At 45.1% G+C, this 22,591-nt stretch overlaps 3 protein-coding genes across 4 annotated transcripts in view; 2 read left to right on the forward strand and 1 right to left on the reverse strand.

Moving 5' to 3' along the window:
• Nucleotides 1-3,452: 3,452 nt before the first annotated feature.
• IPP (intracisternal A particle-promoted polypeptide) lies at nt 3,453-11,147 on the forward strand (the record flags this gene model as incomplete). Its single annotated transcript, XM_084291156.1, has 8 exons — nt 3,453-3,759; nt 3,875-4,306; nt 4,621-4,776; nt 5,595-5,762; nt 7,054-7,191; nt 7,480-7,602; nt 8,256-8,476; nt 9,347-11,147. The coding sequence occupies 8 exons, from the start codon at nt 3,453-3,455 to the stop codon at nt 9,569-9,571; spliced, it is 1,770 nt and encodes a 589-aa protein (XP_084147282.1). The 3' UTR covers nt 9,572-11,147.
• A 657-nt stretch (nt 11,148-11,804) lies between these two features.
• TMEM69 (transmembrane protein 69) lies at nt 11,805-14,694 on the reverse strand. Its single transcript, XM_084290818.1, has 2 exons — nt 14,547-14,694; nt 11,805-13,937 (listed from the first exon to the last, which is right to left on the reverse strand). Exons 1-2 carry the CDS (start codon nt 14,589-14,591, stop codon nt 13,206-13,208), a joined length of 777 nt encoding a protein of 258 aa, XP_084146944.1. The 5' UTR covers nt 14,592-14,694; the 3' UTR covers nt 11,805-13,205.
• A 387-nt stretch (nt 14,695-15,081) lies between these two features.
• Nucleotides 15,082-22,591, forward strand: part of GPBP1L1 (GC-rich promoter binding protein 1 like 1) — a 31,967-nt gene continuing 24,457 nt past the window's right edge. Inside the window, exon 1 of one of the 2 annotated variants that reach the window (XM_084290793.1) lies at nt 15,082-15,176. The gene's annotated coding sequence lies outside the window, so the exon portion shown is untranslated. Of the gene's footprint in view, nt 15,177-15,323; nt 15,342-22,591 lie in introns of those variants that run through there. The other variant, XM_084290794.1, reaches the window with a different exon arrangement.

A 22,591-nucleotide genomic window follows, 5' to 3' on the forward strand; every position in this document is an offset into this window, starting at 1 on the left:
CAAGAGAGTCTTCTCATATCTGGCTTAAGTCTGGACAATGCATTATTTCACTGCAAAGCACAACACCTTTTCCCACTAAGACAGGAAACATCCAGACCCTGAAGGGAAGTTTCTTCAGCCACTAAAGCCTACGTACACCTAAGCAGACAACAGGTTTGTGCAGGTATCTAATTAGAATCTAGTGCCTGTGGCTTATTAGAGGCTTTCCACTGCGAGTAGACAACATGATAACCGGTCCCATGGGGGTGATAAGGGGTTATCCACCACTCTGTCTTTCGAGAAATACCTTGAGAGTAGCCATGGAGCCTCTTTGCTTGTCCATGTAGCATGAAAGCGAACTCCAGGAGCCTCTCCCATCTTAGCCTGCCAGAGGCAGCAGACTCATGCAGCAGGTAACTCCTCTAAAAAAAAAAATAAAAAAAATAAATAAATAAATTGGCAGAGACTGCTGATCTGCATCATTGCCCTGTGCATGCAATGGCATCCAGGGTAAATGTGACACATGGGCAAGTTTAGGCCTTAACAGAGAGAAGATATTTTGGAAGTGTAAGAAGTGTAGCTTAGTGCACTACAGGTATCTCTACTCCTCATAAACTCTTGGTGGTTCTGTACTTCTGCAACATTGGCTTCCCTGGGAGAAGTTTGAGTTCAAGTTCTCATGAAATGTAAGGAAGTGGAACAAAAATTGATGTACCTTCCGAGGGTTTTGTGACCTGGACACCAAAGCATAAAGTAAGCTTCTTTCCTTTGTAGTGAGGCTGCCCAACACCTCTCATCAGATAGGTCAAGTGCATTAAAATATGGGCAAGTACATTAAAATACAAGTAGCTACTGAGGGTAACAAAAGAACAGCTGAAAAACAGTAACTGAAAAGGCAGATTGCAACTGGCCATACCACTGAAAGATTACAACAGATAGCATTGGTGCAGAGAACAAAGTCCAGATATACTCTGCAGTTTGGCACAGGAAGTGAAGAGTTCATTCCCATTGGAAATGGGGGAGGAATTTGACCTGGTAAATTCTGATCGACTTGCATGGAAAGGGATTCCCTATCACAAAACATCCCACAGGGTTTTTCATACCTGCAAATAGCCAAGGTATGAGTTTCCCGTCTCCTCTGCAACAGAGAACTTTAGCAGACAACCCTCATAAGGATCACTTCGGGGATACTGCTTGAATGCTATGTCAAAATGATCCCCAAAGCTACAGGTACAATGGAGAGGCTTTTCGCTGGAGGCAGAAAGGCAACATTTCAAATCAATTATTTTTCTTGTAGTTTTTTTTAAAAAGCTTTCCATCTTTACGGAGTTCGGAAAAAAATAATAATTATCTTACCTAACAAAGACTTTCCTGTGACAGAGAACTGCAACACCCACACAAGTAACACCTTTTAGCCACCCATTTTTGCTGCACGTTCAGAAAGTACCATCCTGTAGAGACAGCACCATCTGCAGGATTTGAGAGAGGGAGCACAGACACCTTACTCAGCAGAACACTGCCCAGGCATCTGGAAAGGTTTTCCAGAGAAGCCTTCAGCCAGGGAAATCTGAGCAGCCACAGGACTCTGCGGGATAACGTGAGAAGGACTGCAATCCTTCCTGGTGCTCTGGCACAGCACAGGGTTTTTTCAAGAGGAAGCCTGAGCAGCTTGTCTGTCAGATTATCCCACTGAGGGGTCTTGGTACCGTGACGGCAGCCTTTCTGTGCAAGCATGGGCAGGGGTGCACACAGAGGAGCAGTGAGCATGCCTTTTGTGTCACCTGTCCCATATGTTAGTCAGAACTCAACTGGTTTATTGACAAATATCATGTTAGGGGTCTATTAAATTAAAATAAAAGACATTTTAACTCCTTCACTCTAATAAGTTGTCATTCTTTGGTGTGTGTTAATCAAAAGGCTCCTCGTTACACAGTATAATTTCACACTGTCAAAAGTACTTTCAGATTTATTCCTGAAAATCTACAGCTTGTTTTAGGAGATACATAACAGTATACAGGAGCATTAGCTCCATCTTGTATGGCTTCTGTGCGGTTATAAAAAAAACACGCTGAAGCAGTGCCCTCTTCAGGATGTAGAACCATCCAGCCACATTAATATCGTATAGGACAGGCCTTCGGGGCAAAATCAGCAGTCTCAGCAAACCTCTTCTGTCTGCAAATTTGGCGCTATGGTGTGAAATCCTAGTGCTGGATAAGTGTCTAACAGCTGACATCAGCCTGCAACTGAGCCACTGGCATTTAGGAGAATTGTAAGCCTTTTACTCACAGGCCACTTCCGATGAATAAAATGTCAGCGCAAAGAGGGGTCTGGTTTCTTTTACCGATTCATCAATGAAAGAAAAATCTCAAAGTATTTATTAGCCGAGCTCCAAATTTATGTTGCCTCATACCAGCACACATTCATCTGTGTGTGCTTGCAAAAAACTTATTTTTCTATCTAGGTCTATATTTTCTGTGAGTATTTTTTTAAGGCCAGCTTGAAAGGTAATTTTACCATTCTAATGTCAAGAATGAAATGCTGATGAATGGAGAAACCAACAGGCCCCAGGGAGTATCACAGTTCAGATTCCTTCTAGAAGCACATTTAAAAGTTATTACAATGAAATGCAGAATCATGAGAAAAGCCTGAGGGGCCATGACCATTGTAACTGTAAGCAGACATGTTTTTCTTTCCCATTCTCACAATAAATAGATATGGAAGTGTTCCAAGAGGCTCTCTGATTGCTTTTTGCTTTGGCTGCATGTCACGTTGCTCGAATGGCTGTGGAAAACTCAGGAGGGATGCTTTTGTCTCTGAATCAGTGCTGGCTTTGCCGGACCCACTGACTGTGCGCGTGTAACTCAGTTTGTGCTGCTCTTCCCTCAGTCAGTGCCCAGGCACACAGTGACTCAGTAAATTACACAAAGATGGAAGCGTGCCGTGCCTCAGGATCAGCTCTGACCCCAGGGACCATCATGGTACTTACTACACGGTGCAGTGATGAAGCATCCATGAAGCATGAAGAAGAAGGCCCAAGCACAGCAGGATGGCACACAGAAAGCAGTGCGCGGGCTGGCTGTGCCTTCAGTCAGTGAGATAAGGATGAGCAATTCCCTGGGCAGGTGCCAGCTGTGGTCTCCCCCCAGCATTGCCATGTTTTTCCCTCACAAGCACACCTTAAACTGGCTGGGAAAGGCGAGCCTGAGGTAAATATGGCACAAATCTGCTGCCCTTCAGCACTACAAGCGGTGAGCAAAGCAGATGAAACCCCACACAAGAAATCTTCTCACAGAGCGGGCAACGAGCCCACGGGGCAACCAGGCTCCGGAAAGCCAAGTGACAGGAACCCACTGGGGGAGCGGAACGCCGAGCCCCTCATCCCCTGAGGGAGCGGGGGGCGCCGCCGCCATTTTGCGCATGCACCGGGGCCGCCCCTCAGGGCTGCGGGCGGCGGCGCCGCCTCAGCGAGCGCCATGGCGGCCGCCGGGGCGGTGAGGAGCAGCGGGAGCAGCAGCGGGAGCAGCGGCTCCTTCTGCGACCGGCACGCCCGCCTGCTGCTGGCACAGATCAACCGGCTCCGAGCCGGGCAGAGCTTCTGCGATGTGCGGCTGGAAGTGGGTCCGGAGGCGTTCGCCGTGCACCGCCTGGTGCTGGCTGCCAGCAGCCCCTACTTCGCGGCGCTGCTGGCGGGCGGCATGAAGGAGAGCGGCCGCGACGTGGTGCGCATCGCGGGCGTCGAGGCGGACATCTTCGGGACGCTGCTGGACTTCATCTACACGGGTAATGACGGGGACGGGGACGGGGACGGGGAGGGGACGGGGTGGCCTCCCGCCGGGGGTCGTCGCCCTCCTACAAGTCTCACAGCGGGGCCCCGGCGCCCTGTGCCTGCCCGCAGGGGTGGTGAGCATCGGGGAGCACAACGTGCAGGAGCTGATCGTGGCCGCCGACATGCTGCAGCTGAGCGAGGTGGTGGAGCTGTGCTGCGAGTTCCTCAAGGGGCAGGTGGACCCGCTCAACTGCATCGGCCTCTTCCAGTTCGCCGAGCAGATCGCCTGCCACGACCTGCTGGAGTTCACCGAGAGCTACATCCACGCGCACTTCTTGGAGGTGCAGGGCGGCGAGGAGTTCCTGGCGCTCACCAAGGAGCAGCTGGTGAAGATCCTGCGCAGCGAGGACTTGAGCATCGAGGACGAGTACCAGGTGTTCGTAGCTGCCATGCAGTGGATTCTGAAGGATCTGGGGAAAAGAAGGAAGTATGTGGTGGAAGTACTGGAGCCTGTTCGGTTCCCTCTGCTGCCAGCGCAAAGGCTTTTGAAGTACATAGAAGGTAAGTGAGGAAAAGCAAGAAGGGATATCAGATGTTTGATCAACACATGCCTCGCTTGAATACAGAGCTGCTGTATTGTGATGGGTTTTGTTAGATTAATATCATGAGAAGTGAAAAGATCGACTTTATACCAGATGAGTCGTGTCTTTTAACAAATGAGCACAGCTCATTTGAAAACATGCTTTTGAAAAAGTCTTACAAAACTATGCAATCTTAATTAGGATGTTGTTTTGAGGAGAATGTGGTAACTTTTCTACCGCTTGCTGTCTGTAACTTTTCACCATGCCTTTTTTAATCTCCTTTTTTTCCTCAAGGTATTCCAGATTTCAGCCTTCGGGTGGCTCTACAAACTCTGTTGAAAGAATATTGTGAAGTCTGTAAATCTCCCAAAGAAAACAAGGTCAGCAGTTTTCTGCAAGCTTCTAAAGGTCGTCCCCGGAGGAAAGCCAGGAAGTACCTTTATGCAGTAGGTTAGAATGTGGCTGTTTGAACCTTGTAAAACAAATGATAAAGTAGTATCTCACATGACAGTACTGAAAGAGATACTGGACTATTTTTATGTAATGAGAAGATACAAAAAATAGCAATGTTATAGATTCATAGAATGGTTTGGGTTGGAAGACACCTTAAAGATCGTCTAATTCCAACTCCCCTGTCATGGGCAGGGCTTACCTGCTTTCTGTTTAGAATTAGAGCGGGATCATTCACATTTCATGTTATTATGACATGTTATTCAAAGCCTAGATCTGCCTTTAGAAGTTACTTGCCATGGGTGGAAAGCTGTAAATCAGCAGAGGGTTTGTCCATCGTTGGAAGCACATTCTGGCAAATGCAATTTCATTGCACTTCTTGTTCTTCTGAATGTTGAAGTTTTCTCAGTCTAGAACTTCCTGGTTCATTTGATGGGATACATGTAATTTAGAAGTTTTCACCAATGCTATAGTTTTGGGAGGGTGTACTCTTGTGTCACCCTGTGGGAAGTAACATCATCTTAAGATATCAAAGGCTGTTGGCTGCTCTCTGCATTTCACTGAGAACATGAACAGTCATGTCAGTAGCAATGCAGTGAAGTGTAGTAGCCCAAGTTATGTGACCTACAAGGTGACCATTGTGTGTTGGAGGAGTCACGCAACTTGGAGAAGTCTGATTCCTGCTAAAAGTAGCCAATGGCTGCTGCTGCTGTGCTTTTTGTTTGTGGTTGTTTTGTTTTGTTTATGGTTTAGCTATAGGAGCATGGGATTGAGCAGGAAGCTCTTACTCAGCCATGGCCTTTCTATTTGCTTTTTAGGAGGTTACACCCGACTGCAAGGAGGACGCTGGAGTGACAGCAGAGCCCTCAGCTGTGTGGAGCGATTTGACACTTTCAGCCACTATTGGACCACGGTGTCCTCTCTCCATCAGGCCCGGAGTGGGCTGGGTGTGGCTGTTGTCGGAGGAATGGTCTATGCCATTGGAGGTAACAGCTGAAACAAACACACGGCTTGGGAATCTTCATTATGCTAATAGTAGGCCCTGGCCTACTATGCAAAGCATTTGTCTACTTCTGGAAAGAAGTGACTGCCAAGAGAAACTTGCTGAAGTATTGGTATGCATCAGAGGCGCTGTCCTCTGTGCAGTGATTTCAGAAAGCTAAATTGATTGTGCTTATTTTAGTAGTGCATGCCCTGTGGTGGCATACAGTAGATTCCCATTCCTTAGCTACAGTATCAGAATGGGATTTTTGTTATCATTCTGATGATGTTTAGGCAAGAAATGTTAAATGCAGAGGTTCACTTACTCAAAAAGTATCCAGGAAAATTGGTAAGCAGTGTCCCTTACTGACTTACTAACTTAGTAGGGATTAGTGTTGTGTGCTTTAGTTCCAGATGAATTTATTCTTGGGAATGGGCTTTAAAGAAAAACTCGCAGTATTGCATGGGCCTAACATTATGCAGTCTAAAATCCACTTCTAGATGTTTTCCTGACTGAATTGAGGGTCTTCAGAGTCATAGGACCTTGTTTGTCATGTGGATACTGGAGAAATTGCAGATGGAGTTTTTCAAAACTATTTTTCCTTTTTGAGGAAGCTGGCAGTATGTAATATAACTTCTACTTTTGATAACAACTGAATTAGGGTTCCTTGGTTCTCCACCATCGCTGCTCTGTGTGCTAGTTAGGATTCCTGTTGGCCATTTAGTGAACGTCTTTTCCCTCATGGTATAGCAAGTCACTGGTAAGCATGTGGACATCTTCAGATGGACAAAGAGGCGTTGAGTATTCTGCAGGCTTTGTGTACTACCAGTAATAGCGTCTCTTTCCTCACTTGTAATCTAGTAGAAGCCTACAGCATGGGAAGCAATAGTACAAGACAGTCCACTTGTCTGCCTACCTGGAAAGGCTTGTTATGTATGTTGTTATGTACGTTTGCACAAGGATGTGACGGGTAGCTCTGCCTGGCAATCGTTAAAGAATGCATGTTCTGCACCACAGAACACGTTCTTTGGTCTTGAAAACCCTGCCATTTGTGCTATAGAATGTGTGTAGTACTGTGGTTGTTCACTCCTTTGTTTTCAGTAATGTTTCAGAAAACTATTGATGAAGGCTGTTTCTCATGACAGTTCAATTCTGAGTAAAATTAAAGTCTTTGCTACTTGGCTAGCTGAAAGAAAAATCATATTTTAACATTGTCTGAGAAGGAGTTGAATGCTTCTGTGTCTGCAGTGCTAAACATTGTGATTCCTGTCTCTGTGCTTGCTCTTCATATGCAGGTGAGAAGGACTCAATGATTTTTGACTGTACTGAATGTTATGATCCCGTCACTAAGCAGTGGACCACTGTGGCTTCCATGAACCATCCTCGTTGTGGACTGGGAGTGTGCACATGCTATGGTGCTATCTATGCTTTAGGTAACTATTTTTTCTAGGTGAAGTTATTTTAAGTGTTAGTTCATGGAACTTGTGCAGCGATTTATGGTGTTGCAAATGTGCAGCTTTAAAGTTTTGAAAAAGAGCTGTTTAAATGAGCGTTAGCACACCAAGTATTTGTGGAATAGTTACTGCTCAGTTATCACTTGTTTCCCTAGTAGAATGCATGCTGGTTTCTGAATTACTGTTGCAGGACACACTATGTCTAAAAATGCAGCTAACATAACTTCATGCCATTAAATTTTTCCCCATATTTATTGTCATTTGCAGGCGGTTGGGTTGGAGCAGAGATTGGCAACACAATTGAAAGATTTGATCCTGAAGAAAATAGTTGGGATGTGGTGGGAAGCATGGCTGTGCCCCGTTACTACTTTGGGTGCTGTGAAATGCAAGGTGAGTACTGTTACCTTGTGTCCAGAAACAGTCCTGAGAGATATTAGATGTTAAAGCTTTGTGTTTCAGTCAGGAATTTCTTACCCTTGTCTTGTCCTGAGCTGTCAGTTGCACAAGCTTGTGCCTCACTTACCTGTCCTTCTAGTACCTATTTCTACTGAAATTAAAGACCATAAAGTTCTTTCTGTTTTCTGTTATTTACCTCGTGAAAGTAGTTTCCATGTGACTGTCAGTATGGTTATCCAGGTAGTCTATTAACAGTTGATTTTCTTCTTGGTGTTGCTTTTATTTACCTCCCATATTTGTGTTTGTGACAATCTGAAGAATTGCCACAGGTTATCCTAGGACAACCATGTCTAAATACTTGATCTGTAAATGTGCTTATTAAGCGTTTGATCCAAGCCTAGTCAGCAATTGCAGCCTTCTGAATTCTCCACCCTGCACTTGATTAATGACTGCTTTCATCAGAGCTTCTAGTGCTTGATCCTCATATCTACTTGTTTGAGGACTTTATGTATGCGCCTTCTGGACAGGTGGAGGGTTTTATTTGGGATTTGTAATGCCAGACTGAAATGGGTGTTGTGAAAAGAATTTTCTGTCTTTCAAACTGTTTTATTTTGAAATCTAATAGAGGAAAAACTTTGTTTCTGTAGGTTTGATTTATGTTGTTGGTGGTATCAGCAATGAAGGAGTAGAGCTACGTTCTGTTGAAGTCTATGACCCAATATCGAAACGTTGGTCTGAGCTTCCTCCCATGGGCACCCGAAGAGCCTATCTTGGTGTAGTTGCTCTCAACGATTCTATCTACGCTGTGGGAGGCTGGAACGAATCTCAAGATGCTCTTGCTACTGTAGAAAGATACTCCTTCGAAGAGGTATGATAGAGTCCTGTCCTTTCAGAAATGCACATTGAATCAACGCTGTGTAAGATGCTATAGAGAGAGGCTGCTTCCTTTCTTTAAAAAGATAAAAAATTAAATTTTGAGTTTTCCTTTTCACTGCTGGCTGGTAGTACGAGTGAAACAAAGCTTCAGTGACCTCAGGGTTTGTCTGACCTAACCAGTCTGCAGAATTTTGCTAATCTGACTCAGAGTGGAGTGTTTTTGAAGGTTGTATGCATGCTTTTCAGAAACTGAAAGCTCACAGTGTATAGATATTTGGTAGCTTGGTAAATACTTGGTACGGTTAAGGTAGGGAGATAGATTTCCCCCTAGTAGAATAGTTAGTCCTTTGACTAGAGAGAAGAAAAAAAACACTCTGAAAAAGTAAGAGCTGCCCTTTGCTGCAAAACTGTGTCTTCTGCATCAAAATTATAATGGTGTTTCACCGTGTGAAAAATCACTTTGAACACAAAATAAATCCTGGCTGTTATTGTTCATGTTTACACGATGTTCTTTGGAACAGTAGCCAGGGTTAAAAGCAGAACATTATTCTAGTGGGGCTTTTTTTTTTTTTTTTGGAGACAGACTGCATTATGCAGTGACAGAAGAAAAGAAGGGGTGTTGCATGTAGGCAGTAAGCGATCTGTTCTTTAGCAACTAGCATGATGTAGGCTGCTTGTGAAAATGTTGTCATTACAGTATTGATGATCCTCTTCGTGCTGTACACATACTGTATTTGAGCCTGTGATGTGTTTGCGTAGTGTTCTTTGCATATGTTTCAATCGTTTAAGCTTTAAAAGTTACTTTTAGCAGAATCGGGGCTTACTCTAAAACTACTTGTTGACTCTTTCACATTCTCATTAGGAAAAGTGGGTTGAAGTTGCACCAATGAAGATACCAAGAGCTGGTGTCTGTGTTGTGGCCGTGAATGGATTTCTTTATGCCTCAGGAGGCCGAGCTCCCAGTCATGATTTCGCTGCTCCAGTAACCTCTGACTCTGTTGAAGTTTATAACCCGCATATGGACAGTTGGACTGAAATTGCCAACATGATCACCAGCCGCTGCGAAGGAGGCGTAGCTGTGCTGTAAAGCACAAGGAAGAAAATTCATCCAAGGAATGTGTGAACATGTGTCTCCTCAGACTTCCAGTTTCATGGGCCAGAAACCTTCTGGCAGCAGAAGCTTCAGTGAAGACAGTGGAGAATTAGATGAGAGGGCTTTTCCTAGCCAAAAGGAAATACTAAAAGTCTTGCCCATCAAAGTAAATTGGCTTATCCAAAACCTGTTTCAGGAAGTACTCTGTTAAAGGTAGGAATGTCTCTGTTGATTGGATGAAGTTCACTCAAATGGCAAATTTGCCCTGTAAAAAATCTGAAGAAATCATTCCAGCATGCTAGAGACATTAATCATATTCATTCTCTAACCTTAGTGCATTCCCTAGATGCACTAAGGTTAGCATCTTTAGCTGGTCGTACAATCCAGAAGAAGGCTGCTATGGTTGGCTAGGAGTTACCTGATGATAGTAGCAGATTGGCTACTTGGTTAGCATTAGTTGTCCTTTTCTGGGAGAAAATGAGGAAAAGATGAGAAGTGGGGAAGACTTGGAAGACTGCTTGTGACCTAGATGCATTTGAGCCTCTCTTCTGCTACTAGGCATGGGCATTAAACGTGGGTTAGATGTTTACTTCCCTGCCACCCCACTAACTGATGGTAAGTGGCTGAGGATTTCCTGTTCTGTAGCTTTTCCTCACAGTTCTAATAATATCATTCTACTTTAGCACAGTTGTGTTTTTTTTCCTTCAGTGTCAGCAATGAGAGTAGAGCTCCTTTTTTGTGTAAACTTTGATTTTAAATGGAAATGCTGTTCATTAGATCAGCTGTCCTGCAGTTAGGACTGCTCCAAAACTAAAAATCTAGGGAAAGCCTCTTGACCATGTTTTTTTCCTTAGTTGTGTTTTACCCTGTGTGACTCATGCCAAGATTTAGCATTGGAATACATGCAAGGTGCACATGTTCATCCTTGCTACATCTTGTGTCCTGCCTCTTCCAAACTTTGAGTGGTTGAAGTTTTCTGTGATAGAATTAGTTGCATTTAGCATTGAAGTGATGCCATCAGCGTGTCTTGTCGTAATGAGTTTGCATTTAGCATGGATGCACCTAGTAGAACAGTTCTTGCAGGATTTTGGAGTTACTTCTAGATTCATCTAATTAACATTGTACTTGAAGCTGCTTTTTGCACAACACGATTGCATTGTCTGCACAGCTATAGATGACTGAAATAAGGCTGCTTGAACTCTTGATAGTGTTACTCTAGAACACAAAACCACAACTGGAATGTTACAAAACAGGAAGCCTGCACTATGGAGACAAAGAGGCATTCATGCTGTCTAAGTCAATATCCCATTTGTGCAATTAACAAATTAATATGAGCAAAAGCCTCCAGAGTGAGTGTTTCAGGTACTTTAAGAATCAATCTGTGTTACATTCTAACACAGAGCTGGGAGCTTGCCAGACTAAAACATGCTAGAGAGAGTATTTGTTTTTCAGATCACTCAATTTTGTATGTGTTTTATTTCAAAATAATTTCTTAGGTGTGTCTATTGTCTTTCAAGTTTAAGCTTGTTTTACACAGTTTTTCGTAATAAAATGCATTTTTGTAACTTAGTGTGGAATGTTCTTGAATAGGGTGCTTTCCTATTGTAATCACTGTTGTATTGTTGCTACTTCCACCTACTAGGTTATTTTATTTTAACTGGAAATCCCACTGGTTATAAATGCTGACTACTTTAAAACTGCAAATAACATATTTCTGTAGTTAAACACTCCTGGGTTTTTCTTTAAAAAAAAAAAAAAAAAGAAAAAGATGGTGCAGCCATCTCTGGGATCAAATGATAGGTAACATTTCTTAAACTCTTCTTATTTAGGTTTCAGGATCCTTCATAAGCCGTTTGAGAAACATTACCTTCAGTGTATTTTATAAGGGAACTACATGTTCACTTCTCATCCCTTTCAGTAAGCTTCCTGGTTTAGAGTAGCTTGAGGGAATCTGCTGTTAGTATGAAGTTACCTTCTCCAGTTTTTATGGTCAGTTTTATGATGTCTCAGTGAAGCGTGGAAATCAGTTAATTATGGTCTCTGATATTCATCATGTCTTTCCCTGACTCAGGCCAAAGACAGTAAGTACTCTTGTCTGGATCTATTTAAAAAAATACTCTAAAAAATAAAAACTGTTTTTAGTCACAAACTCACTTTTACATTCAGAGAACACTTAACTGTATTGCCAATTCAGGGCTATGATGCCGTTAATATGTACAAGTCAACAGGGTTTGAAAGTTAGATGCTCACGTACCAAGTTGCTCTTTCAGCAATAAGAAGGTATCTCTGTCTTGAGGATAGGCAGGTTTCTTAAACAGTTCTTTTGCAGAATGACAAATCTTAAGTTATGGTAGGTGATTCACTCTTCATCGAACACCTCTGAAGAAGGGTGTTCTAAGACAGCTATGAGGATTAACTAAATCGGTCCTAAGAGCATGTACGGATGTCACATTTCAGCTTTTTTCTTGTATCTTACACTGTACTTAATATGTAGGATAAAAAAGCTGCAGGAAATAAATTCACAGAGGGTATATTTTTCTTCTTGAGGTAGCTGCGGCTGGAAAAGGAAATGAGCATGACTCCTGCTGTTGATTTTTCCCCTAAATGATGTTAGGAAGAGAATACGCTCCTGCAGTCTTTTTCAATAATCAGTCAATCACAAAGGGTTCACAGGGTACAATTCTGTTTGTACCTGCCCAGGTTGTTCAAATAAAACTGGAGTTGAGGAGGGAAGACACGCAAACTTTTGTCAATTGTATCAGCTGATCCCTTAGTGCTAGCAAGAGTCCTTGTGTCGTATCATACCAAGCATCACCTGACAGGAGAAATATGATGGTTCCTCATGACTGCGTGCAGCTTCCTCACTTAAGTAACCCTCAGTCCAAACAAAATCTAGAAACAGAAGGGCCAGCTCTCCTTTAACTAGTAAGCTCACCTTTCATCTCTTGTGGTGCTTGAAGGTAATTTTCCCCTCTAGCTGTCCCTACTAAATCATAGCATCTGAATGACATTTTAGGGAAATGCTGACCTTGACTTGCCACTACAAACAAACCTTGCCTGTGCCTTGCATATCCCTTCTTATCTGATTAGTGCTCAGTCACACAGCATTTAAAACATCTCAGTTGAAATAAGGTAGGGAAGTTTTGTCTCTCTTTTTTCTTGTATTTCCACAAAGTAGGAATTGAAGGTGTATTTCTGCACAACCACATTTCTTTAAATGCTAAACTTACTTCATTCACCTTGTTTGGAACGCATTTATGACTCTATGGTTGTTTTCCCTACCACAGAACATTAGCACATGTTATAGTTAAACCAGGTACTTTAATCATTCAGAACAGAGCACTTCATACCTGTATTACATGAATCTCCATATTAAATTCATATGACAGTGACATCTTACCTCACTGAAGAGTGATGCTTTGTTCTACAGGCAATAGCAGATTCATGCCTTCCTTGGAAATGATCAGTATTTGCAATCCTTCCTTCCTAATTTGCTATGAACTTACTTGCTTCAAAATAAGCATCTCGATTAATGCCATTTTATGACATAAGCATGATTAAGTCTTTACTTTCCCTGGACCTCCATACAAATACCTTATTAGCAGATAAACAGCTTTTCCCTCTTGCTTTATTGTTTTGGGTCCTGCCATCCATTTCTGCTGATGATTAAGTTCTTCTCTGAGTAAGCTTTCAGTGCTACAGTAGCTAACAGTGATAATGCTGCCACCAGCGTTGCCACTATTCTCAGTCCTTTAAACCAACTAGGATAAGTAGGAAGAAGGGAAAGGTCATAATGCAGTGCTATCCCTAAGCCCATTACCACCATTATTGCACCATCAGTGATATCTTTAAAAAGCAAGGCTTGCCAGGCAATTAGAGGAGGCACCATACTGTTAGCCAGGTTCATCCAGTCTGGCTTGGCTGGGCTGTTTTCTGGGACAGCAAACCCCCACCTCACTCCTCCTAGGAAAGAGACAATGACAGCACCGTAGGTAAGCTGAGCAAACGCCAGCTCTGGGTAGTAGGTCCCTTGGATGACCATCGACAGCGGCACAGAAACAAACGGAATCAGCCCCGCCAGGCTTAAGTAAAGGGCTGGCTTTGGAGAATCCTTCAGTGATTTCATACTTTGTCGAAACCGGCCCAAGTCTTGGGTCTCAGATTCTTGGGGGGGCTTTTTCTTTAGGAGAGGAAGAGAGGTGTGAAAAGCCTGGAGCTTGACTGCGTACACTGATGCTCTGCTGAGGCTTGGACATCTGGACAGAAGACAAGCGTCCCTCTGTGGAAAGAGGCTAGGAGAAGAGCGAGTTGTCTTATTCTTTCCATGCAGTAGGAGTCTGGGACCGGTTAACTTCTGGAGCTGTAATTATAAAATTTGTTCTGAATTATAAAATTTGTTTTGAACACCTTACGATATACGCAACTACAGTTAGTATCCAAGAAATACTGTGCTGAGTACTTTTCCTGTTCGGAGCACATCACAGCTGCCCTTCCTCCTGGCTTTCAAACATTTTTAATTTAACAGATGAAGCTGCTACAGCTTGCACAAGTAGCTGACAAAGAGCCACTAGGCCCTTTGCTGTGAGCACACAGACCTTACTCAAAGTGAAAGGTTTGTATATCCACTTCTTCTTCCACCTACACAAGCATTCTTTAAGCATCTTTAATTTAACACATAGCAGGCCTTTTCAGAAAAGAATATGAAATGATTGCAGAAATAGGACAATGTGACCACAGAGAATTGCTACCATCCCCTCACTACTCTGTAAAAAGAATAGGAGAATTTAGACACCAAAGTTTTATTTTCAAACAGTTAGCTTTGGCCAGAGCCATCCTAAAATTAGGAATTTGCTTGGAAAACGTGACAAACACGCGGCTACTCCAACTTGTAAGTCACATTTTTCCCCAGCGGTCCAGCCAGGCGCTTCGATATTTTGAAGAGAGAGCAAAGCAAGCTTCAGAAACTTACCCCGAAGGGCGTGTGGAAGCAGCACCGCTGCGTGAGGCGAAACATGGCTGTTCTGTGGGGACCCTACAGGAGCAGGGCCCGCTGAAGCTGACGGTGGTTGTGGAAGCCGCCCCTCAGGCGCTGCCCCATCCCTCACGCCCCGCTTCAGCCGCCGGATATCCTGCGGGATCTCCCGCTCCAACGGGGCTCAGCTCCGGCCGGCAACGGGCACGGGGCGCTTGGTTCCGCCGGGCGGGGACGGGCCCGGCCGTGCGTGGCAGGGAGGGAGGGAGGCAGGGAGGGTAGGCGGAGGAGGGAGCGGGGCGGTGGCCGCCCTCACGGGGCCGACATTTTGTCCACACCCGCGGCGGGCGGGGACTACACCCCCCAGTATGCCGCGCGGCCGCGGTGCATTGTGGGGCTCGTAGTTCCCCGCTGGGAGCGGCGGGAGGCTCTCAAAGCGTGGCCAGCGGAGGAGAGCCGGGGGGGGGGGGGGAGTGGGCGTGTCCCTTCCGCCTCGCTGGCCACGCCCCCTTGCTCTAGAAAGCCCCGCCCCCTCCGGCCCCCGGCCGGGCAGGGCCGGGCAGCCATTTTGGGCAGAGCTTTGTTATGGTTCTGGGGCCGCAGCAGGCAGCGAGAGGGGCCCGGCCGGTGAGTGCGCCGCCAGCCCGACCCCCCCCTCCTCCCACCGCCCCCACAGACCCCTCACACCCCCGGCTCCTTCCCCCAGCCCCTGCCCGACCCCTCCGCGCCCCCCTCGGAGCGGGCCGGGCTCGGCCTCCCGTGGGCCGGGAGGTGGCGGGGAGCGGGCCTGAGGTGAGGCGAGGCGGGGAGGGAGGGGGAGGGGGGGGCGGCTCCGGGACCCCCCTGGGCTCCGTCCCCCGGCCCTCAGCTCCCCGCCGGGCAGGGCCGGGGCAGGGCCGAGGCTCCGTGGTTATTGTTTCCTGCTCGGCCGGAAAGTTTGCGGCGCCTGACACGTCCCTGGCCTGTGGCCGTTCCCCCCCCCCCTTCTTCTGACCGGGCCGTGCTGTGGGGGTGGGTCCCGGCGGGCAGTGAGGGGGCTGTGGGGCTCGGGGGGGGGGTTATGGGGGGGGTAAAGTCCCCGTGGGGCCGGGCTCGGGGCTTGCTGCGGGGCGGAGCGCCCCGGGCTGTGGTGGTGGCGAGTTGGAAACGAAACTGGGCGAGCCGTGCTTGGAGGGGGGGGGAGGGAAAAAAAACAGGGGGTCATCGGGCTGCCCACGGGATTCCTGTAGGGTTGGTGGATGGGGTTTGTGTGTCCCTGTTCCCCTCCCGGCTGCCTGCAGCCAGCCGCGTGCTCCGGGCAGCCCGGGCCGGGTGTCCCCGGCTCGCTGCGGGCTGGGGAAGGCGTCAGGTGCCAGCAGCGAGCAGGAGGGGGCTTCGCTTCCCATATTCCGCCCTCAAAGTTATTTCTGGGAGGCTGCTGCGCGCCCAGGTAGCCTGAAGTCCTGGTGGTTTCACGTAAACAGCAGTGCTTAGGCTCGGTTAGACCAGCTGCGCTCTCACTTGGCTTTTCAGACATTTATTTAAGGCTTTAAACTGAGTTCGGTTTAATAACGAGCTATATTGGAGCAACTTCAGCAGTTCCATGCTGTCTGTACGAGCCAGGAGTTCGTAAACGGCTCTTGCCGAGCAGTCGCTGTTGAAATCCTTGTAAGCGATGGCAGAAGCTTTTAAAAGCACTGCTGCAAAATCGTTTTATGTTAACGCGACCAGGTAAGTCAGCGTTTCCTTCCCAGCCCCCAAGGTGCGAGTGACACAAGTGTTAGTAATGCCGATAATATTCGGGAAGGTTGGAAGTGGCTGCGTGAGGTATGTAAACAGCAGAGGGGGCGGGAGGCACGGAGGTGAGAAAACACCTGAGATAATTGAAGAGCCATCACGGATGAGTTTGCCGGGGAGTTACGTTGCTGCTGTAAAGAGCTGAGGTGTTTATGAAGAAGGCTTTGTGCAAATGTTACTTCGTGAATGAATATACGGGTGGTATTTCGAGCGAAAGGTTCCCTGTGCTCGTGCGTTTGGAGTCTGGCGTTCCAAACTTCCAGTCTCTGACTCAGGAAAGGAGCAGGTGTGGAGCCCTGGAAAGAGGAAATAAAATTACTGAATTTCAGAAGGGTGGTTTTTCCTTTTGCATTAGTTCAGAGCATTTCTAGAGAAAACTACCATAAAAGAACTTTTTAAAGTTTTGTGTTTATAACAGAAAAGCTTTAGGTGATAGTTTCCTCGTTTGTTTTTTACAGCTATTTGTAAGGAAGCACAACCTCTGCATATTTTATACATCTGGTTTGTAGTCTTAATCCTATGTGACACAGAAGTTTCCATTGTAGATATTATACTAGGACTTGAAGTGAAAATACGCAGGGAACAGATGGCATTTAAAAAAAAAAGTCCCTTTTTGTTTCTACAAATGTCTCTGAAATAAGAAAGAGGAGCATGCAGATGTGATAAGTATCACAAGCCAAGTGTAAGTGGACGCTTTGTGAGTTACTAGAAAAAACACGTTACTTTGAGAATGTTTTTGCAGGTTACGGTCACCTCGGCTCACAGATGTGAGTGCTTTGTACTTGGTGTTAGTGCCTCCTGATTTTCATCTTTTAAACTAGGAAATCAAGTCACTAAAGAAAAATAATCTTTGCTAGCATTTTTACAAAATGCTGAAAACATTTCAAGGAGTGTGGATTTTTTTAATAAAGAAAAATACTGTGGTTGGATCTGTGAGTTTTCTCAGTGTGAGATGTCAGTGAAGTTCTTGTCTTCACTAAATGAAAAAAACTATTGAACAAAAACTATTGAATCAAGAGTTAGAAGTAGCTGTTTTCCTTTAATGTTTTGTTACAGGATGTTTGAAGTTAGCTATGTGGCTGCTGAATTGGTTTGGTTGTGAAGAGTACTTCAGGGCATGCTTTATTCATTTGCCTGAGCAGATTGGAAAAGAGCTGGTTATGTTAAGCAGAGCTAAAACATGAAGCACCTCTCTGCAGCAGAACGCTGCTGCTTCGTGCATGGATACAGCTTTTTCTTGGCTTTGGAAAAACACAAACACGGGGCGGTTGTTGCTGTAACTTAAACAGAGCAAGGTCATAGTTACTGAGTTCCTCACTTGGTGAGGCAATCTGTGTAGCAGGGAGTTTCTTTGGGATTTTTTTTCGAATTTATTTGGAGTTAAAGGCTTTTTTGATGAGGCAAGGGTGGTTTAGGTTTTGCTCTGCAGTGTAAGTAGCTGTGCCAGTGTGGCTTCTGTAGTGACCACAATAGCAGCTCGGCAGTACGGGCCTTTCGTTTCCGTATGGGCAGTGGAAGCGCGGCTTCTCCTCACTTGTCAGATTTGATGCAAGGCAGCGAAGTTGGCAGAAACGTGGTTCTGCTCAGAATCCTTCACGAATGCCAGGCTGTTGTTTAACTTGTGCTCTGCAAGGTGGTGTGTTCCTGTTAAAATGTGCCAAACTTTAATGAGTTATTGTATGGTCAGGAGATAAATTTACATTTTTGGGAGTGGATTTAGATAGAGCCTGATAGCAGCTAAGCACCCACCATCCCATGCATGGTGTGCAAACAGTGTGCAGACCTAAAAAATTTCGGTTGAGTCAAGGCCATTAGCACAACAGCAAGCAGGAAGGGAAGTCTGTCAGTTAAATTAATCATATATTTTAGCAATCGGGCTGTGTTACCCTAAATTGGAATTTTTTGATTAAAGCGTGCTTAACTTTTTTCAGTTCCTGCCACCTCTAGCTGGGCTTCAGAAGTGTCTGGCAAAGAGAAGAATTTTAATACTTTATACTTCTTAGACCTTTCTGTAATTAGGCAGCAAAAAGACTTTGTAAAGTGTTGCTGTATGCAGTTCCCTAAAATGACTAATCTGAAATAGTTGCACTCCCAAGGTCTGGCTTAACAAAAATCCTTTGAACCAGTGCATCCAGACATAACTGAGGTTTTATACAGTAAGTGATGATCAAAACCATTTATTTTTTTTTTTTTCAGTGTGTGACCCTGTGCCTCCAGGGCTCTTGTACTCTAGGGGGCTCACCCAGAGCTACCAAAGTTCTAGGATTTAGGGTCATTCCAGCAAAAATGCTAGCCTATTTTTCTTCCTTTTTTTTTTTCCTTGGTTCCTTCCTTGAATCTTGTGATCCCTTCAAATGTGGTGGTTTTGTAGCCTTATCTTCCACCTTAAAAGCAGCATTTCAGCTTCATGGTGTGATGTTGGTGGCTCTCAGTAAGCAAAGGTACGTGCACCTGGTGTGTGTTTATGATGTTGCCTTTAATTCAAGTCTTTGGTTTTAGGAAGAAGTGAAGTATTTTGAATGAACTTCGCATGGAAATCTGTTTTGAACAGCTATTCTGTGTTCAGGTAGGCAGTGCTGGGGGATAATGGCATGGCCAAGAAGGACTGACAGGGGACAGAGGCTTAGCGTGGCACAGGCTGCTGCGTTCCTGGATCGCTGTGGCTCTCAGGCCATAGTTGCAGCACCCAGAGCATGTGACAGTGACCATTGTGCTCTGGAACTTGCTCATCGCAGAAGAAGGATGACAAACTCTCTTGTAAATAAAGGGCTGAGCCTGCCGTGGAGGTGTGTGGTGTTATGATGGGCACGGAGATTATTGTTCTCCACAGAGTGGCTGGTGCACTTATGGCAAAGCTTACTGCAAGTCTCCAGCCTCTCAGCAGAAAGGAGTGTTTGGCCATTGTGTTGCAGTGCCCCATCCGTCATCGAGGGATTAATCAGTATTCACATGAGGTGGTCTTTAAAAACTCGGTGGGGCAACTCTGTTACCCTGCAAATGTTGAATTTATTACGATCTTCACTTTCTGTACTGGAAAACCTTCCTCTACTTTGTACTCAGTTTAAGCAGAGAAAAAGCTTACAGATGACTTAAATGTCTTCAGATTGGCTGGGCCTGATGGAGTGTGTCCTACAGCATTTAGGGAACCGAGAGCCTGCAGGGAGGGGAAAAGTTGCAGAGCACTGAAAAGGGGTGGAGCGCGTCCACTCGCAACGTTTAGAAACAGGCAGGACATGGGTATGGTCAACTTCTCCTCATGGAGGGACAAAAGAAGAGCATTCAGAGCAGTCTCTCCTGGGTCACAATGCCTTTGGTGTTTTCACTTCTGTGTGTTGAGATAATGCTCTTACTAAACACACGGATTGTATGCTCGTGACAAATTCAAGTGGTGTGAAATCTATACAATGCATTTCAGTGTAGATGGGATTCAAATCGTGTTTAGGAACATTACTTTACACAGAATTCACAGCTGGCTAGGCAGCAGTTCCGTGAGAGAGTATCTGGGGGTTGTAGTGCTTCCTAAATCGTCATGAATCAGCAGCACCGCTGCTGCGAAAACTCACTTGTCATACTGGAATATGTAAAAGAGTTGTAAATATGGTAATGAAGCAGTTTTCCCGTTCTGCTGGGGAATGGTAGGTCTCCAGCTGAATGTGCCTTGTTCAGTTCATGATATTGTCATGCTCTGAGTAAGTTATGGCTAGGTAAAAGGGTCTGTAAAGAAGATGATAAGGTCTGGAAAGATATCCCCTGCATGAAGGTTGAAAAATGAGATTGTTTAGCTCTGGAATGGTTCTGTACAACTTGTGTTTCATCAGACATCAGGAGGTAACCTATAAAACAGCTTCAAGTTACCTGCAGGTGCAAGTGGGAGCCAGCTCTGACATCCTGGCACTGTCTGCAAGCTGTCAGGCTTGGTAGCTGGGTCACGTTAGTTTTTATCGTCTTCAGTACTTTGAACCTAAAAGCTTATAGCTTCAGCAATAAAACTGGAGCGATTGTGGCATTTTTTGTTTGTTTTTGAAAAATGTGGCTATGTTTGATCCCAGAATGTGCTGTTAACATCCAAAAAATCCGCTGCCAAGCAGCACTAGGATATGGGGTAGTCTGTGGTCTTCCCAGCTTCCCCTAAAAAAACTATTAGGATCGCCTTTAAGTCAGGGAACAGTGAAGTCCTGACCTGGAGAAAGATGTTTTCAAAGGTAGCTGCAGAGTTTCGTCAGCTTGCCCTATCTGTGGCGAGTAGGAGAAGCAGCTGGGGGCTGAAATGGCAACCACAGATATTTAGGTTAGCCACTGGGTGCGGGGACAGGCTTTCAAACCGTAGGAATAACCAAAACAGATTGTAGAGATACACTTGGAGGGTGCTGATACGGTAATCGTTCATGATTTACAGCTCCCCAAAATATGCCAGTGGAGGTATGAATACCTGCATAATGGATTCCAGCCCACTGATAACAACCTTGTTTTGCTGATGTTTATTGAGACATTGTAGGATCAATTTTTGGACCTCTGCAGACTGAAGATGACTGTACAAATTCTTTTGGGGGACGTTGCTTAATTTATTTTCAAAGTCATCTGATGGGAGAGGGTAGAACTAAGGTCTTTCAAATCTCAGGAGAAGGGGATGATCTATGAAACCTCTCAAGGTTTTTTTTTCCAGATGTTTTCCTAGTATTCCCTAGTTTATTGTAGGACACTAGAACAGGAAAATGACATTGTTTAACTCTTAACTTGCACGCTGTACCTGCAGTGTACTGAGACAGGAATTCTCTGCAATAAAGACAAAGTTCAAACCCACTGGGCAATGTGTTGTCCATAACTCCCTGATTTATTTTGCTGAATGTCTCTCAGAGCTTCTCTGCCTAGATCACAGAGCTCCAGCAAAACAGCCCGAACATCCTAAGAGGATATCTCTGCCAGCTGCAGCAAATCATCTCATCACAAGGTTAGGGATCACTCCTTCTCCTTTTTTGTTTTCGAGGCCAAGACCAAACAAGTGGGATATTTATTCATGCGATTTATTTCAGATGTGTAGGCCTTGTTTTAAACTGGACTGTTTTCAGTGACATTTCTGCATCGATGTTTGGTATTTTCTTTATCAGAGAGGGTGCTGAAAATGTTAAGCTGGTGGAAGGCAAACGATAGCCGAGTGTAAACCCCACAAACTGTAACGCAGGTGTTGTACACATGCTGGGAGGTGCTGAGTGAACGTGTCTTTGTCATGTCGTAGTCACAGATGAATAAATATTGGATTTCTTCATATTGTCCTGGACTTGATGTAAAATAGCTTGGAAGTAATCCAACCGGAGGGAGGGGTGGAGATGGTATGATTAGACCCACAGTGTAGGGCAGGAAGTAACCAGAGCTGGAATGCACTGCCTGGCCCACTTGGTAGTACGGCTCTCCTAGGGCTGGGGTAATGGTATTGAGGGGAAGTAGTCCTTTAGTTTTGTTTGGGAGAACGGCCTTTTACTTCTGGATGTCCTTCTCTGTTTGGTTTGTTGATTCCTTTTTTCTTTTTCAGTTTGCGAGTGGCATGCCTTCTTTTCTTATCCTTCATCTGGAATGCAGATTGTGCTTCTCTGTACTAGATCTATAGTCTGTTTTGCCTTGAAACAAATGTTTGGTATAGTCTGGTTGTATTTAATAATTTTTAACAAAGGAAATATGTTTTCCTCAGCTCTGAAATGAATATATTTCAATGTAAATGTCCTGTAGTAGTAATAACAACAACAGTAAAAGACTGGGTTGTAAAAGTACTTGGTCCCCTTTAGTGGGAAACACTCACCCTATTTTTTTTTTAAGGTACAGGAGAACTTGGTTTCATTTCTGCTTACAGCCTCCATCTCCGGAAGACAGGTAGGCAGGAGGTACGCAGTGTGCAGCAGGGCTAAGCCAGTAATTACATACTTGCCATTCTTTCCTTATGATGGGGAACATTATCCTGGTGCACGCTGCTAAGAGGTGGAAGTGACTTGGGTCAGGAAGGCTTTGGGCAGGCCACGCAGATGTGCTCTTCGTTGCCATTTCACTCGATCTATTGTGAGGTTTTCGAGGGGATGGCCGTACCTTTAGAGGCAGCCGTGACAAGGCGTTGTGCTTCGGAAGGTTCAGGGCAGAGCAGAGCCCTGCCTTGACCTCGCATGCTTTCCAAAGCTCTGTAGATCAAAGTGCACTGCAGAACAGATTTCTGCTTCTCTTCTCTTGAAGAGCTAAATAGGTCTTCGGAATTGATTAAAACTAGCAGAATGCCTTCTCCAGGT

Source organism: Netta rufina, assembly GCF_964035555.1.
Source record: "Netta rufina genome assembly, chromosome: 8".
In the NCBI taxonomy this organism is placed as follows: Eukaryota; Metazoa; Chordata; class Aves; order Anseriformes; family Anatidae; genus Netta; species Netta rufina.